Raw genomic sequence first — 17,094 nt, 5'->3', positions numbered from 1 at the left:
AAAGAAGTATTCGGAAGGCCTTAACCCCTAAGTCCATGAGAATAAATAGTGGTCAGATAGTTAGGTAGATTCGAAGAATCAGAGCTTTCATCATCATACCTTCGGATTACTAGGTTCGCGCAGTTTAACAATAGCACTGTCAGTGCTCGGATGTCTTCTGAAATAATATGAAAGGATATAATAAAGGAAAATAGGCAGTCTCGGGTATAGACAGTATGATTCCTTTATTGCAGGGCTTATGACCTTCTGCAGATCCGAATCGGCGTGTGCTGACTAGGCTGATAGGTCTCATGGTATACCACTAGGGTATAGTGGTAATATTCGGCTGACAATAAAGAAGTCGCAAAACACGGTCTTATTGTGTCTTCAATGAAGTCATATTTACCTACGTTCCTGTCTTATATACTTCCTAAGCACCTAGCATTCTATACCTAGCTAGATCAAGACAATTTTTATACAGCTGTCGAAATTTCACTTTCCCTCGTAACCGTCCCAGAGAATTGAGATCTAGGGATCCCATTAAGAAGAATACACCGCAATCGCACTCGCGTACGCAGCCTCAGTTTCTGTTGTGCCAGAGGAAACTGTCGCAGCATCGGTCGAGGTGACTTTCTGCTGCAGCGCGCTGGAAAACTGAGCAGTGAGGTTTTGGAGCGAGTGCAGGTCTCCCAGGATAGTGCCGGTGAGGCCAGCAGTATCGAACTCCGGTTTCTGTCTTTTGTTAGTACCCCTGATGTATTGCCCTAGAACGTCATGTGAGATAGTAGTTAGGAATATCTGCCTACCTTCCCAACAAAACTGTCAAGAGTCCTATTGATAGAAGGCCGTAGTCCAGTCAGCGCATTCGTCACATCTGTACTTTCACCATCACTAAATGCCGCTGATGAGTCCGTGTCGCCGATAGCTCGGACCAGGTCGCTCTGGAGGGTGCTTTCGGTGTCAGTGACGGGGACAGCATTGCTGATGTTCCCATCAAAATCCCGCACAACCGAGTTAAGAACGTCAAAGTCAACGCTGATAGTGTCGATGTCTGCGAGGACTGTGGGGGCATCGCGCTTTACCAGAGGCGAGCTGATAGTGAGTCCGATGCCGAGGCCGGCAATGAGAGCAATCAATTGTCTAGTAAATACCATCTTGGACAAAGAAGGAGAGACAACTGCAAAGAGATGCGGGATGCAATGCGTGTGTTTGCCAACAGCGAGAATAGAAGGGAGCAAAGCTGAAGCTTTTGATTGTCTTCAGATATGACGTATGTAATTGACTTCCAACGCCACCACAAGGGAAAATGGGAGGCAAATGACCTTTTCTTATGGACAGCAGAATGGCATCATCTCCGGATTCAATTCCCAGTTGACAATTGTTCGGAAATGAAACGCCACGGGGTTGCTGTTCCGCGAAGATGTCAGCATCACCGCGCTGGAGGTCGTAATAGTAGAATGGTGTGTAGCTTTCGGCACATCTCACCACTATCCCTTCAATATATCAACGTTCCAAAATTTAAGACTAGGCAAAGAAACCCACGTGCATTCTCTTTCATATCGCTGTCCAGCTACAGAATCATATGCGAAAGATGCGCTCTGCAGATTTCCTCTCGGCAGTAGACCTCAGCACCATCATGAATACCATGAGATATCCCACCTTCTGTGCAGCCGCACCTGCATCCCCTGTCCAGGAAGCGGTGTGAAAGTCCATTGAAGGAGAAGCTCCTGATAGATGTTGTTTACGGATCTCCTCGTATGGTAAGGTATCAAACGTCATGTTGAGGCAACCATTCGCGGAGGAAAAGGCAGAGCGGAGACTTGTGACTCCACAAATGATTCAGCCACCAGAAGCATGTATAGTCTGAGGAACTGCTGGATTGGAGGAGGTCGTCTGTATGGTGTCTGATATTCCATGAGGTGTAATGTGAGGGGTGTTGTCATGATGGTCTCCCCGCCTTCCTCATCGGGATGGAGGGTCAATTATCCGTGAGGACAAATACCTTTTCCATTCCCTCTAATTGGTTCTGGCTCTGCATCACAATTTTACTTATGAGCGATTCGCTAGAAACCAAATTTGCTTAAATCATTCATGCTGTGCAGCACCAGTTTAACCAAGTAGGCTCGTTTCGGTCCATAACTTTGTAGATCCCATACATGGATCGTGGCCTTCAAAGGGACAAAAATGCGCCTCGGTATGAATTCCGTCGCTGTTGTCTCCCAGAAAACCGCTTCAACCTCGTTTTCATTACCATAAGGTTCACATGCTCGATATGCTAGGGATGCAATGTATCTCATGGCCTCATCCAGAATTTACTTCTCTTCCATGAAAGAATTACTGCTACTATCATTCGCGAACTTGACACAGGGTCTCCCTGCACAATCGCCCCGCGTTTCGGCCGGCTGCCTTGTCTCTGTGGGTCTTACTATTTATTTTATTCTAGGCGGGCTTTCCGAGACACTTCCCCAGATCTTAGCATGATTCAGGACACAAACAGGCGGTCACGGAAGTCAAATACCATCCGGTATACTTAGCTTGGGCACATGCTCCACGTAATGGATGCTATTCGATGTTGATGAAGGTTCGGTTATGTAAGTATATGCATGAGCTATCTGACTATTTACTGGCTGCAGCACTGAGATCTCCGTGAACAGATTGAAGCAGCATTATAAATGTACACTACAGTGGTACGACAGAGAACCAGCTGCCTCAGAAGCTCCTTTTCTTTTAATAGCTACGACGCGGGGATAGATCATAGATGAGCTCGACATATTACTGTCTTTTTTTGAGCTATAAATCTTTACTGAGTTGCATTTAGATGGCTGGCTGAATGCAGCGATGAGGTGATGATCGACATGCAAAAGCCCAAGCCTCTGATGTCGGCGCGCGAACTGACTGCAAGAAGCAAGCTGAGACCATCACGTTTTCAAGTTATCTGAACTCTGAAAAGCTATGTGCAAATAAGCTCGGCATCTTAGAATTTGGACCTTGAGATCGCGAGTGAAGCTGAGGGTCAGTCAAATTCACAATAGAATCAAGGTGGAAAGCAGCGGTAGCTTGAGCTGAAGATCGTCCTGATGAAACCCTTGCTTGCATCACTGGAGTCTATTTTTATGCTAGCCTGCATGTCGATCCCGCATGATTACCTAGACAGGTAGGGATATCGCTGAGGGAAATGTCGATCGATATGATGTATCGATCTATTACAGAAACCATATATCCAACCACGATGCACGTGGGACAGCACAATAATAAATACATACGACCTCCGGAAAACTAGAAACTATGGAAAGCATTCAAATTCGGCCTTCTACTTCGCTTCTACCAGTCCGTCCTTCTTCAATCTCCCACCTCTCCTACAGGTAAAAAATTGATTCTTGTGTTATCTCTCAGGGGTTCGCCAACCCACAATATCAGCCCCAATGTCCACTACAACGATCACGACTACCACAACTGCCACAACCACTAGAAACGAGCTGGCAAAACTATCACCCCGTTTCGAAATTCGCCAACTTAAGCATGAACATCTCCCCTGGATCAACGCGATAGTCGCCCATGGTCTCGTGTATGCATCTCTCTGGGGAGTGGTCTACCCAGAGAACCGAACAGCGCGATGCTACCAGGCCTTCCGAGCCAGGGACAATCTTACACGACGTGAAATTGAATCCGGCATGTCCTTCGGCGTCTTCGACACCGAGTACCAGTACAAGCGTCCCAAGTCGGCCAAAACCAGTGGAAAACTGTACTGGGACGAAAATAACCTCGAAGCAACCAGGGAGCAATTGCTCGAGCAGATGGACTTCCCACTGGTCTCAGTAGCGCTGAGCTACGACGGCTTCTACCCTCCCAGCACGGAAGAGATGAGACCCATGATCGACCTTCGTCCGCTCTACGCAACGTACGTGAAAGCCCTGACAGTGCGAGACTCGCGCGATCCTGCGACATGGTCACCGCGAGGCCCTAGTGAAGTTCTGATGCGCAGCGGGACCCATACGCGCGCAGACTACGCAGGTCACGGACTGATGAAGAGCCTGGCGCACACCCTGATGCGAGAGGCGGCCAGGAAAGGATATCGAGGCATCCAGATCCAGTGCATCAGTGATGCCGTTAGCAAGACGTGGTTGAATCCACCGGCGCCGTTCGAGGGCAGCCTCGTCAGCGAGTTTGACACAAGGACTTTCGAGGATGAAGTGGATGGGAAGAGGATCAAGCCATTTGCGGCGTGTGCGCAGGTTTGTAGGAAGGTGTATGTCACGCTGTGATAGTCGTCATACATCTCGGGCTTCATTATTATAAAAATACTGAGGAATAGCATAAGCAGACACAATTGGCCGGATGGTGTAGTTGGTTATCACGTATCGTTAACATTCGGACGCCAAGTCTGATGGTTCCGATAAGGTCCTGGGATCGAACCCCAGTCTGGTCAATAGCCACCCCCATCCCTCGGGATGGGGGTGCTTTTTAACTTTTTTTCCTTTACAGTGGCATTTTCTAGTATGGTTAACGCAATTTTCACGGTAAACCTTGGAGACAAACAATCATTTGGCGTCGGTTTCTTTTTCCCTCCTGCTTTTGCGCCTAGATGGAATTGTTTTTTTAGTAGGTCATATGAAGATGTAAAGTATACCTACCTAACTCAACATCGAAACCAGTGGTTATGTTTAACAGTCGTTTAATTAAATTTCGAATAAGGATAGGATATGTAGACTCGATACAGTAATCCAGCGCGTGCTTTTTATTTCATGTTGGAATAATATGTGCCTTAGTATGGCGTCGAGCGTTGACATTACACGAGATCGATATAATTCGATAATCGTGGCTTACTTTAACTCATGAATGAACTGGATGCGGTGAATTTTAAGATATTAATTGTCTAGGTTGTTTTTGGAAGATGGATTTTATTCTTTTATATACAGGGCTGTGAATTGTCAATGAACTACGAGCCGATGAGGGATGAATTGAATGGAGTGGCTTAATGCATAGAGGGGGGTTCATAAATAAACGACGAACATACTTTTTCTCTATCCTTACTGACGGTACTCTAGGTATGTACTGAACCATACGCCACTTCAAAGACTACAAGTTTTCAATGGACTGGAGTATAGTATGCATTGCACTGTACTTGTAAAAAAGGTCATTAATGCGAGTTCGACTCCGGTTCCTCCAGCGGATTCCATCCGTTTTTTCCAAGCCATTTATTCAGTGGCTCTCGTCTCTTTTCATTTCATGCCACACCATACCATACCAACGTTCAGAACAACATGTTTGTATCCACACCACAAGGTAGAAAAAAAGGAACACATCTCTATCTATTTGATCCCCCCGCGCGGCTTTACCCGGGTGTGTGGAGTGATAAATCGCGCAGGGAGAGGGAGGGAAGAGGGAAGGCACGCATACAAGTATGCTGCCTGCTCTCAGGAAAGGGGTGTGTAGGGAAAAGAGGCGGCGAGAAGAGAGAGAGAGCAAAAGCGAAGAAGGAGAAAAAAGGAACAGAAAGGAAGACAAAGGACAAGACGGTATTTGGGATGCTGCTAAGCGGCCGATCGTGAAAATACAAACACACGCAACTGCTCATCCTCATCAACCGATAATCTCCTCCGTCTCCTCGATGATCTCCTCCACGATCTCCTCGACGACCGTGTCGGCGGCCTTCGCCTCAGGTGCGGGAACACCAGCGGCGGCCTTGGCCAGGTCTGCCTCGTCCCCTTCCTCGGGCAGGCCAAGGGCCTTACGCTCCTCGGCGAGCAGCTCCTTCTCTCTCTTGAGCCAGGCGATCCACTCGGAGAGGACGCGCTTGCGCTTCTCGACGACGGCCGTGTTGGCGATGTCGACGGCGTACTTGTCCTCCTCTTCGAACTCGCGCGAGTACTCGCGGAGGTTCTTGCGGACCTGCTTCTGCTCCTCCTTGCTGAGGAGGGTCGGTGGGCGCGGGCGCCAGAGGAACTGCTTGAACTTCTCGGTCGGGTGCTCGGCCAGCGTGTTGCCGGAGAATGTGTGGATGTTCCAGCCGTTTTCCATCTGTAGGTACAGTTAGCAGATGGCGCAATACATCTATAGAAGGACACTTCTTACCGAGTGAGTCCAGACACTAGCGCTACTGACAACGTAGCGGCCGGTCGGGTCCCAGTCAATGTCCGTAACACCGTAGTGCTCAATGGACTTCATCAGCTGCAGATTGGCGCACAGATCCTTCTCACTCTCGGGCTTCTCGCCCTCGAAGTCCATGTCCCAGAAGTCGAGATCGAAATGCTGCTGCGAGTGGACGGTGGCGACCACGACGAATCGTCCCTTGGGTGACCAGTAGATTCCATTGCTGGTCTTCTTCTCAACGGTACGGATGAGCTTGAAGTTTCCAACAGCACCTCCCTTGACCTTCTCGGGGCAGAAGAACGAGACGGCGGTCTTAGGGGCGACAGCGGAACCGGTGGGCGCTTCACCGGTGGTGATCAGGACGAAGCGGTCTCCCTTTGGCTCCCAGGCGAAGTTGATGACAGTGTCCTTCAGACTGTCGACAACCTCGACGGGAACACCCTTCTCCCTAACGCGGAAAATCTCCAGGTTGGTGGCCATCGACTTCTTGGACTTGGAATGCCGGTCGACCTTCACACAGACGTAGGTGGCCTGGGATTGCCAGTGCAGCTTGACGTCGGAGACATTGAACAGGTTTCTCGTTCGCACCACTTCCTTCGAGGGAATGCTCATCAGACCGACCTTGGCAGGGTTGGCGCCGATTTCAGGGGTCCAGAAGCAAAGAAGCTGCTCATAGTGCTTGACACCTTCGCGACTAGGGGTAGCAGGGGCCCACTCGAAGTCCATAACACCCTCAATCTTGACGGAAGTCTTGTCCAGCAGGTTCATCCGGGGCAGCTCGTAGATGGAAATGGACTGGCCCTGCAGCATTCTGGCGACGTACTTCTCATCCGCAGACCACTTGAAAGCAGGCCACTGGACCTTCTTCTTCGGAGCAGCATCTCCTTCAGCAGGACCTGCGGCGAGCTCGTGCGATACAAAGGATCGCAGGGGCTTGCCGGAGGCGATGTCCCAGATGATAATGTTCTTTCCATCCTCCTCATATGTCAGGACACCAGGCTCGTCAACCTGGATCGGGCGAGCAGACCAGGTAGTGAGGTAGCTCTCTCCCGGGGAGAACTCGATCAACTGGACGAAGGGATGAGGGAACTGCTTCTGTTTCGAAAAGGTAGGACCACCCCAGAGCTGCACACCCTGGGGATGGGTAGAGGCGAGATAGGTTCCCTGAGGCGACCACTGAACGAAGAGCTGCGTCCAGTGTGGCCGGTCGACAATATTCTCCGGCGGGTTGTTCTTCATGTTCCAGAATACGCCAACCTTGTCTCCGCGGAATACGGCAAACTGGTCACGGGCGTTGGGGTCGCCCAACCACCATCTCAAGTGCTCTCTCTCCTGGAAGGGCTCAATGTGCGGGGGCTTGTATTCCTCATCGATGCGTCCCTCACGGCCGTAGCGGTCGATATCCGTCAACTTGTTCACTGCCAGGGTGTGCTTCTTGTCGAGAGGGGTACCGTGAAGGTGCTTGACCGCGGCAACGGCCTGTTCGGGGGTGTCATACTCAACAAAGGCAAACCTGAAAGGCGTAAGCAGCTATCTTCCCGATCATGTTTCGCATTGCCAGACATACCCTTCAGACATGTTCTTCTCGTTGAGGGGCATGAAGACGGCATCTTCGCTGGTGTGTCCGACGGTGTTGAGCTTCTTCAGCAGATACTTGATGAGCTTCTGCTTGCTCTCCTGTGGTACGATGGGGAGGCCATCGAGGACGACGAAAGTGTCCAGGCCCTCCTCCAGCTTGACTTCATACTGCGCTCTCAGGTCTGTGGATGGGGGGGGGGGCGATCGTGTTAGAGAGGGGCACAAACAGAATACACGGCTAAGCGGCGAACTTGCCTGAAAAGTCAATCTCCTCTTCCTCCTCCTCGTGGAGATCTTGCTCAGAGAGTGTGTCAAAGCTGGGCGCCATGGTGAGCTCGCTGGACCGGCAGAGCGACAAACACGCTGGTCGGAAGGGCGATCGCGGGCTGCTGGCAGAGTCTTTTTTTCTTTGTCCTGGCGCGCTGTTCTGCCTCGTTAGGGCAAAGATTAATCCACGATGTGTGTGCGCCGGGGATGCTTAGTCATGCCAAAGGGTTGATCCGGGCCGCCGTCACGTGGCACGCTTACCTCATCCTTCCCCAGCCGTCGCGCTCTCTCCGCCCGAGCTTCAGCGGCTGGATCGTCGCCCAGCTTCTTCGCTCCTCGCAGGTGCGTCTTTCATTGCTTTGCTGCGCGGTGAAGCCGCTGGTCTCTGGACCGGCATACATCTCTTCAATCCCATCTTCCCTTTATCTCCCATCTGTCTTTCTCTTTATATCGCCTTTCCCACCCTCCGGACACCCACCGCTTGCCGCTCCATACCCCGCCGGTCTTAACCGCCAGCGTTACGCCCACTAACTAGATCTGGACGATCTTCTACAGCTCAGGCGCTCATCCACCTCCTCCTCCTCCCGTGCCACAGCCGACAGCTGACTGTATTCTCACTTTCATCTCATCTCTGCTCTTCTGGTATAGTTGCAGGTGACTGCGGTGTATTAACGGACTCTCAGCAAGATGTCATGTGAGCCTCTCCACCGCGCCAAGCTCCTGACCACGCGCCCCAGTGTTACTGATATCCCACGCGACAGTGCCTCCAGACGTTCGCGAAAGGTATATCAAGGTCATTGACTCCATCCTGGCAGCCAGTGACCTAAATACCATATCGGAGAAGCGCATCCGCAAGGGCCTCCAGGAAACTGTCGACTATGATATCACTCCGCAAAAGGTTCGTCTCCGCGGTCTGTAGCTGTCGCGCCCAATTGCACCTTGTCGCACCAGGTGATGCTTCTACTGACACGATTCGAAAGGCTGCGATTAAAGAGCTCATCATGGAGCGCTTTGATATTTTTGCGCAGCAGAATGGTGTGGGTGTATCCCCTGAGCAAGCCGCACCCCCCGCCGAGATCGTAAACGGGCATGGACCAAGCGACACCTCCGCTCCCCCGGCCGCGCCCTCCTCTCCTGCACACTCATCCTCCAGCCAGAAGCGTCAGGCAGATAATGATGAAGCCTCCGATTCTGGCAACAAGACGCCTCCCAAGAAGAAGCGGAAGGCTGGAAATGACATCGATGCGGACGCCCTCTACGCTGCGAAGCTTCAGGCCGAAGAGAACATGCGCGCCAGGCCTACCAGGGGTAGCGCTGTGAGAAAGGCGGCACCGGTGAAGAGGAAGACAAAATCCAAAACGTCTAAGAAGGTCAAGGCGGAGGACGACTCCGACGTGGAGTCAGGTTCTGAGGCGGGAGCCAAGAAGGAGGTTAATCGGTCTGGTGGTTTCCATGTAAGCTGCCCGGCGCCGTACTCCTAGCTCTATCTAGCTACTCACAATGATGCAGAAACCACTCACTCTCTCCCCGGCCCTCTCTAACCTTCTGGATGGAGAAGTCTCGGTAAGCTCATTCCCCCATATGCTTTATATCCTCTAACGCACGGAAGCTCTCCCGCCCTCAAACGGTCAAGAGGCTCTGGCAGTACATCCGTGAGCATAACCTTCAGGACCCGAATGACCGACGTCAGATCCGGTGCGATGACGCGATGCGGGCGGTTTTCAAGCAGGATCGGGTGCACATGTTCACCATGACCAAGATCCTCAACCAAAATCTTTATACCCCCGACGAATAGTTCCTCAGCCTCAGGGCCGGCAGTGACTGTGGGCTCCCTCGCTGATGGTATCCATCCTCACTAGCTGAGTTAGTCCTCCGTATTTCCTTTACCCCTACCGTCCATCTACGACCATCTTTGCCATTGCATCGCGCAGGATATTGTGTGCAGATTTCCTATGTTCCCTTTTGCGCTCTCTCCAGTCCGCCCTGGGTACTGTCTTTTGCATTTTGTTTCTTAGCGGTCTCGATATTTTTTTTCCTTGTGTTTTCTGTCTCTCCAGCGGGAGTTGGTGGCTTTCGAGTGTGACCATGGGCAGATGTCACCTAGAACTTGGTAGTCCCGCATGGGACTGACTAGCTCCGATTCATGAAATTATTATTATGCGGAAGAATGCAATATTGAATTCCATTTTTTTACAAGTTGAAACTCGCGCATTTCGCATGCATTTTCCAAGGTAATGAATGCACTCCTGTAGGTACAGTAGGTACTGTGGCTTCCTGTGGCGCAGTGGGGTGTACGCTGACTGGCCGAGCCGGCGCGTTTCTAGAACCGGCCGCCGCTTTATGCAGCCACTGCGACTCAGAATGTATCTATCAGCTATCTCACGACATACAGGATCTATTATTGAACAAATCTAGGCAACTGTCAGGCCGAACCGGTTGCCTGACGTGGTTGCGGGCTTCGCCGTGGACATAAAAAGTCCGGCATAGCTCCGTTGCGGTTTTCCCTTCCCGCGATCTTGGTAACGATTTTTAGCAGCCGCTTGATCTTCCCCACCGAACACGCCGCCAACAAGAACGAAACGTCCTGCACGGGAAAAGGCCAGCGGCCTCGCGCTGTGCTCACCAGAAGGGTCTGATCTGGCTCTGCTGTTGGGTCTGTACCATATTTATCTTATCTTACTAGGATATCTTTCTTTTTCTCCGTTTTTGGAACTGCGCAATGGCGGAAAACGCAGCGACTCCAGCAGCGACTCCAGCAGCAGCTCCCCCGACGGGACCGCGGGACTCGAACCCTAACCGTGGTGGACGACGACGCGGAGGACGAGGAGGAGGAGGAGGCTCGAACCATGCGGGACAAGGACAAGCAGAGACACGTCGTGAAGAGGGCAGAGGAGGAGACGGCGCATCCAGAGGGTCAAGGAGCAGAGGCGGAGGCGGCGGCGGTGGACGAGGCAGACACGACAACAAGCAAAACCGCAACCAGAACAAGAACAGATCGCAAGCTGCCAATGCTGCGACGGGCGGCGGCGGGCAGCCTCCGGGTCCTGCGTCCACTGGCCCTGGCACCTCCGGTGATCGCTCGACCGGAGATGCCGTAACGACCGAGGGCGAAGGAAAGGGCAAGCGAGTGGTTTCAACGGCGGCGAACGAGGAAGCGGAGGACGGGGAAGTATGTTTCATCTGTGCTTCGAAGGTCGAGCATACGTCTGTCTCGCCGTGCAACCACCGGACTTGCCACATTTGTGCGCTCAGATTGAGGGCGTTGTATAAGACCAAGGCGTGCGCACACTGTCGGGTATGTCTAACCCTCCTTTAGATGGCATATACCTTTGACTACGGGCATAGGCTGACATAGTCGCCGTGAATAGACAGAATCTCCCTTCGTGATCTTTACAGATGACCCCAACAAGCGTTTCGAGGCGTTTAGCGAAGCGGACTTTGCCCGGACGGACGAGAATCTGGGAATCAAGTATGAGCGTGATGAGATCTTCGAGGACACCGTCTTACTGCTGCGATACAACTGCCCTGATAAAGAGTGTGATGTAGCGTGTCTGGGATGGCCGGACCTCCATCGCCATGTCAAGAGCAAGCATGGCAAGGTCATGTGGTGAGTATATACAAACCCATGATAGAACAGAACAGAAACTGACGTGAAGGACAGTGACCTGTGTACCCGGAACAAGAAGGTGTTTACACACGAACACGAACTCTTCTCCACGTCGGGACTCCGGAAGCACGAGAAATATGGTGACGATAACCCGGGCGCTGTCGACCAGACTGGGTTCAAAGGCCACCCAGAGTGCGGTTTCTGTCGCGTGCGGTTCTACGGGGACGATGAGCTTTACGCTCACTGCAGAGACAGACATGAACGCTGCCATATCTGTGACCGACGGTCTGGGAATCGCCAGCAGCAGTACTACATTGACTACAACGCTCTGGAGGATCACTTCCAGAAAGACCACTTTCTGTGTTTGGACAAGGAGTGCTTGGAGAAGAAGTTTGTGGTATTCGAATCTGAAATGGACCTGAAGGCGCATCAGCTGGAGGCTCATCCTGCTGGACTCTCCAAGGATGCACGGAGGGACGCCAGAACGGTGAATATGTCCACCTTCGACTTCAGAGCACCTTATCAGCCTCAAAGGCAGCAACGACGGGAAGGCCGTGGCGCCGGCAGAGGACGAGACCCGAACGCAGAACCTCTCCCAGTCTCCAGCGCGCAGCCGTTGAGAAGAGACGAGCTGGCGTACCAGAGACAGATCGCCATCCAAAGCGCGCAGTCTGTCTCAACACGAACGTTCGGCGGCCAGCTCACACACAGCGATACCCAGACTGTCCGCGCGCCTGCGCGACCTGCTCCTGGCCCTACACCTGCACAAGCCGCCGTGGCTGCTCGTCCAAGCCCACCAGTCTCCGCCATGGAGAACCTCAGCATCACGGCCGATCTCACGCCGCAGGAGCAAGCCCGTCGACTGCGCCACGCCGCCGTGATCGAACGGGCGTCGAACCTCCTGCGCAACGATCAGACCAAGATTGCTGAGTTCCGTACCAAAGTCTCTAACTACCGCACCTCCGCCATCTCCGCCACCGACCTCATCGACGCCTTCTTCTCCCTCTTCGACACCTCCAGCTCCGAGCTGGGAAAGCTCATCAAGGAGCTGGCCGACGTCTACGAGGACGATGCCAAGCGCAACGCGCTCCTTAAAGCGTGGAACGACTGGCGCGCGATCAACGAGGATTACCCCGCGCTCCCCGGGCCCAGCGGAGTCCTCCCAGGCATGTCCCCCAGCACCGTCAACGGCGCCGGCGCTGGCGGGAAGCGCGTGCTGCGGTTGAAGTCGTCAACAGCGCAGTCCTCCCGCTCCGCTGTCGGTCGAAACGCTTCCTCCAGTAACCCATTCCCACCCCTCTCCGCCTCAACAGGAGGAAGAAGCACCTCCTCCAGACCCGGACCCTCTGGTCCCGGTTCCACCACCGTCTGGGGCACCTCAGCAGCTCCAACCCCATCATCCGCCTCTCGCCCCTCACCTACTACTACAGCCTCCATCACCCGTGCTGCTGCGCCTTCTACCACCCGACAACCTCCCGCAAACACCAACGACTCCGAAGCCTTCCCCGCCCTCCCTGCGGCGCCGAAACCGAACGTCCTCATGGCAGGTCTCACGCGCGGCACTGTACGATGGGACGACCGGCGCGGTCCGGTGCCCAACGCGTGGGGGACGGGGCCGTCGTCTGCTGGACCCGCGTCTGCGAGCGCAAGTGCGACGGACACGGATGGAGATTTCGGAGGTAACGGGGCTGAAGGGAAGAAAGGAAAGGGAAAGAAGGGGAAGCAGACGCTGTTTCATTTTGGGTGATCTGTTTTTTTTCCTTTCCTTTTGTTAGCTTTGCTTTGCTTTGCTTTTTCTGGGTAAGGGCGGCTTAGCTTGAGTTTGATATCCAGTCAGTGAGGTCTATTCTGCCAGCCTTCCCCGTCCTGGGCACCCTTAGCGATTCCGAGTCCAGTCCTCGTCATGGGAATCTCAGGCCCGTGAATTTGAATTTGTCGAGATCAGTTGACTACAGTAGGGCTAAGCGCGGAAGGGGTTATCTCCTTTCTTTCTTACTTTTTTCTTCTTTGTCCCTAAATTGACTTGACTTGGCATAGAATAAATTCTGTGTACATACATACATACGTATCTCGTAGTAATCGATCAGTCGATAGAAAAGGGGGGGGAAAGGGATATCATGTATGCGCTCGAAGCTCTTGACCTGTAGTATCTACATTATATCTATATCTTCTGTTCAGACTACACGAAACAGAACAGGATAAAATACCTAGCAGGAAATATATATATATATATAAGCATAATACATGCGGTGACACCCTCCGGACACACAGAGAATTCATCCGAATTCAGGGTCGATCTTTTATGAAGACTCATTCATAGTCAAGTTCGTTAGAAAGGCGGCGTTAGAACTGGATCATATCCTCAGAAGAGGAACTACTCCCAGATTCCGAAGTCTCCTTATCGTCGATCATATCTCCATCTCCAGAAGCTGAATTTGAAGCCGAAGATGCGCCGGTATCACTTCTACTCCTTGAAGCACGGTGAGCACTGCTGGCTTCTTCTGTGCCATGACTATCCCGTAGCAGTTCGGAGCCTGGATCTGAAGCCGTACCACCGCTGCTCACATGCTCTGTATCATGACCATGACTACCCCGCAAGATTTCACTAGAGCCACCAGATGCCCTGAGCTCGTCACTTTCAGATCCATCTTCCGAGGCCACGGATTCCTCATCTACAGCTGCCATTCTCAAGGCAAACTCATCCTGGAGTCTCTTCAGCCACTTCCGCAACTTCTCACCTTCCATGGTCCCATTGCGCGCCAGGACGAGTTGCTCCCGCAGACGCAGGATCAGGTTGCGCTTCCGCGCGAGCGCGATGGCGCGGGTGTCGCCTCGATGGTGGTCCGCGATGCGGTTCAGGTCCTCTGACACACGCTGCGCGACGTCCAAGACCTGCTGCGGGAGGGAGACTAGTCTTGCTAGTGCGAGACCGTAGAACCGGTCCTGGACGTGGCCCTCCGCGACGCGATAGAGCATGGTCATTTTGGATGCTTGCGGGGATAGTTCCACGGCGAGATGGAGGTTGACTACGCCGCTCCGCTCGGCCATGACGCGGGCGAGGTCGCGGAAGTGCGTCGCAAACCAGACGAGCGCGTGGCTCTCGACGAGGGCCTCTGCGATGGCGATAGCGATGGCCAGGCCGTCTGTCGTGCTGGTGCCCCGGCCCAACTCGTCGACGATGACCATGCTCCTCGGCTCGATGTTACGCAGGATGAAAGACATCTCGCGCATCTCAGCCGCGAAGGTTGAGACGTTCGCCTCAATGTCGTCGGCCGTGGAGACTCGTGCGAAGAGCTGGTGCACGATGGGAAAGGATGCGTACTGTGCGGGCACGAAGCAGCCAATCTGCGCCATGAGTGTCATTAAGGCTAGAGAGCGGATGTACGTCGACTTCCCGCTCATGTTGCAGCCCGTGATGATCTGGAAGCGGGACTGCTGCGCTGCGTAGGCGTCGTTTGGCACGAACTTGCTGAAATGGATCTTCTCGCGGATCGGGTGTCGTCCAGCTTTGATAGCCAGGACGTCGGTCAATTCTGGCCGCACGTACTCTCTAGTCGTCACGAGCTGCGCAAAAGATGCTAGCATGTCTAGAGTGGCGACGGCCTCGCTGACTCTAAATAGAGCGGACATCTCGGAGCACACGTCTTGGATCAGCTCCTGGATGCTGCGGTCGCTCATGTTGATCACCTCGTTGTGGGAGTCTGTAATCTTCTGGTTCAGCTTGACCAAGTCGAGGGTCTGGCATTCGATGCAGTTCTTCTTCCTGTACACATTAATAAACATTTCGGGAAGCTGCCTGTCATCCAGCTCGGCAGCGGGTACGCAGATATAGTATTGCCGTGCGGTGTCAAATTTCAAATCCAGAATCAGGTCATGACCTTCTGTAAGGAATTAGAAATGAAGAGTCATTTGCAGAAAATGCCGCACCTGCAAGACTCGCTACGAGCTCAGCGGCGTCTGAGTTTGCTTCCTTATACGTCTGCCTCGCAACGTCCAGGAGGCTATTCACGCCAGCCTGGGGTCCGTCAGTAACTCACACATAGTATGGATTAATTCTTCAATCCCACTTTGATAGCGTAGATGCGCTGATTTCTAAGATCAAGCGGTTTAGTCTGGTAAGACACATCTTCATTGAGTGTCGCGTCGATCAGATCCTGAACTGGGCGGTAATTTGCCGGAGCACACAGCTAGCAAGCGTTAGTAGCAGCATGAAGCCTTCAATTTTATGGCAACAAAACAGACATCTCTGATTGTCAATAGGAGCGCACTCTGCGCCCCTGCTAGCGCTTCATACACCGGCTTGATGGATGACACATATGTCTTTAGCATGATAACATTGTTGATGGATTGCTCAGCATGCTGAAATGTTGGTTTTGTTGGAACCAAGATAAGCTGTGTCATCAGCACAAAACACTTCTATGCAGCACAGAGGCTACTAACAGATGTAAGGACCTTGTCCGAATCGATGAAGCCTTTCAGCGCTGTTCACAGAGATTAGCGATTGGCAACAGGCCTTAGTGTTTCGACAAACCCTGTCTGACGGAGTAAAACATCTCCTCCTTCGTCGCCAGCTCTTCCAGGGCATCATATCTCCCAATGATCTTGGTCCGTTCGGTAGACGGCTGGAGGATGTTACTGCGAAGCAATCTAGCACCCATCGGGGTCAATGTTTCATTCAGCAGTCCGAAGAGGCAGTCCTTGGACTTGGCATTTTGGAGATTCTGAATCAACTCTAAAGAAACAATGGTAGACAGATCAATCATCATTGATCCCTGAGATGGCTCCAATTTGATACGGAGAGAATGAAAAGCAAATTGTTTGCCAAGCTCCAGTTCAACATATTTCAGGACCTAGGAAAAGATGATCAGTTGAGATATCAATCAGCAAACTGATGCTAGCATACTGCAGCTAGAGAACAGGCGGCAAAGTAATTCCCTCCTAGGGAGATTTTGATAGACTCGACGTCTTCTGGAAAGGCAAGCCGCTCCACATACTCATGGCCGGTCTTCTCAGCCCAGTACTTGCGGTCAATTGTAGTAATCCTGAGATCAGGGAGGTTTTCTTGAACGATAAAGTACAACTTGGACTGGGAATCCCTGGCCGTGTTCAAGAACAGTAACTCCGTCGGCTCGAAGACGCCGATCTTGTTGATGGTCTTGACGTAAGTCTGGCTGTCGCAGATTTGGCAAAGAACTGCCTCTGAAGTTGACAGGTTAACAAAGGCGAGGCCCACAGTAGTTGAGATTCCCCTGGACTCGCTGATGGCACAGATGATGTCCTGAGATGCGACGCTTGTGGCAGTAGTGGTTGGTCTTGTGGTCCGTCCACTGCCTTTTCTTCCTGTTAGCGGGCCAGAGGCAGTGGCCCCCTCGTAGTAAGGGTAGGATGTTCCTGTGGAGAGAGGTGAGGACATTGCATCTTATGTCAGGTTAGCTTCACATTTATATCAGAAAATCGTTGGAGATCGTGTAGACATCTGACATGTAGAGGCGGGCGGAGATAGGGCTGGGCTCGTCGGGACTCGTCCGAAAACGGTTTAGGGCCACTGATCAAAATTTATCCAACAACTGATA

The 17,094-nt window shown here is 52.4% G+C and overlaps 6 protein-coding genes and 1 non-coding gene across 7 annotated transcripts; 4 read left to right on the top strand and 3 right to left on the bottom strand.

Moving 5' to 3' along the window:
* Positions 1–519: 519 nt before the first annotated feature.
* VTN00DRAFT_3238 (uncharacterized protein) lies at positions 520–1,133 on the bottom strand (the record flags this gene model as incomplete). The annotated part of the gene is made up of 2 exons (XM_069429533.1): positions 520–711; positions 786–1,133. The coding sequence occupies 2 exons, from the start codon at positions 1,131–1,133 to the stop codon at positions 520–522; spliced, it is 540 nt and encodes a 179-aa protein (XP_069282976.1).
* Positions 1,134–3,401: 2,268 nt separating this feature from the next.
* VTN00DRAFT_3237 (uncharacterized protein) lies at positions 3,402–4,241 on the top strand (the record flags this gene model as incomplete). Its single annotated transcript, XM_069429532.1, has 1 exon — positions 3,402–4,241. One exon carries the CDS (start codon positions 3,402–3,404, stop codon positions 4,239–4,241), a length of 840 nt encoding a protein of 279 aa, XP_069282975.1.
* Positions 4,242–4,308: 67 nt separating this feature from the next.
* VTN00DRAFT_t217 lies at positions 4,309–4,405 on the top strand. Its single transcript has one exon. It is a non-coding gene; the product is annotated as a tRNA-Val (tRNA).
* Positions 4,406–5,559: 1,154 nt separating this feature from the next.
* Positions 5,560–7,975, bottom strand: VTN00DRAFT_3236 (uncharacterized protein; the record flags this gene model as incomplete). The annotated part of the gene is made up of 4 exons (XM_069429531.1): positions 5,560–5,997; positions 6,052–7,582; positions 7,637–7,829; positions 7,903–7,975. The coding sequence occupies 4 exons, from the start codon at positions 7,973–7,975 to the stop codon at positions 5,560–5,562; spliced, it is 2,235 nt and encodes a 744-aa protein (XP_069282974.1).
* A 626-nt stretch (positions 7,976–8,601) lies between these two features.
* Positions 8,602–9,709, top strand: VTN00DRAFT_3235 (uncharacterized protein; the record flags this gene model as incomplete). The annotated part of the gene is made up of 5 exons (XM_069429530.1): positions 8,602–8,608; positions 8,676–8,812; positions 8,895–9,368; positions 9,424–9,477; positions 9,524–9,709. The coding sequence occupies 5 exons, from the start codon at positions 8,602–8,604 to the stop codon at positions 9,707–9,709; spliced, it is 858 nt and encodes a 285-aa protein (XP_069282973.1).
* A 924-nt stretch (positions 9,710–10,633) lies between these two features.
* VTN00DRAFT_3234 (uncharacterized protein) lies at positions 10,634–13,268 on the top strand (the record flags this gene model as incomplete). Its single annotated transcript, XM_069429529.1, has 3 exons — positions 10,634–11,209; positions 11,283–11,521; positions 11,576–13,268. 3 exons carry the CDS (start codon positions 10,634–10,636, stop codon positions 13,266–13,268), a joined length of 2,508 nt encoding a protein of 835 aa, XP_069282972.1.
* A 596-nt stretch (positions 13,269–13,864) lies between these two features.
* VTN00DRAFT_3233 (uncharacterized protein) lies at positions 13,865–16,934 on the bottom strand (the record flags this gene model as incomplete). The annotated part of the gene is made up of 7 exons (XM_069429528.1): positions 13,865–15,402; positions 15,449–15,536; positions 15,589–15,708; positions 15,764–15,913; positions 15,962–16,002; positions 16,053–16,371; positions 16,425–16,934. 7 exons carry the CDS (start codon positions 16,932–16,934, stop codon positions 13,865–13,867), a joined length of 2,766 nt encoding a protein of 921 aa, XP_069282971.1.
* Positions 16,935–17,094: the final 160 nt, after the last annotated feature.

This window comes from Thermoascus crustaceus (assembly GCF_041956765.1).
Source record: "Thermoascus crustaceus strain CBS 181.67 unplaced genomic scaffold VTN00scaffold_13, whole genome shotgun sequence".
Classification (NCBI taxonomy): Eukaryota; Fungi; Ascomycota; class Eurotiomycetes; order Eurotiales; family Thermoascaceae; genus Thermoascus; species Thermoascus crustaceus.
Note: the sequence above shows the minus strand (reverse complement) of the source record. Positions and strands in the feature narration are given on the sequence as shown.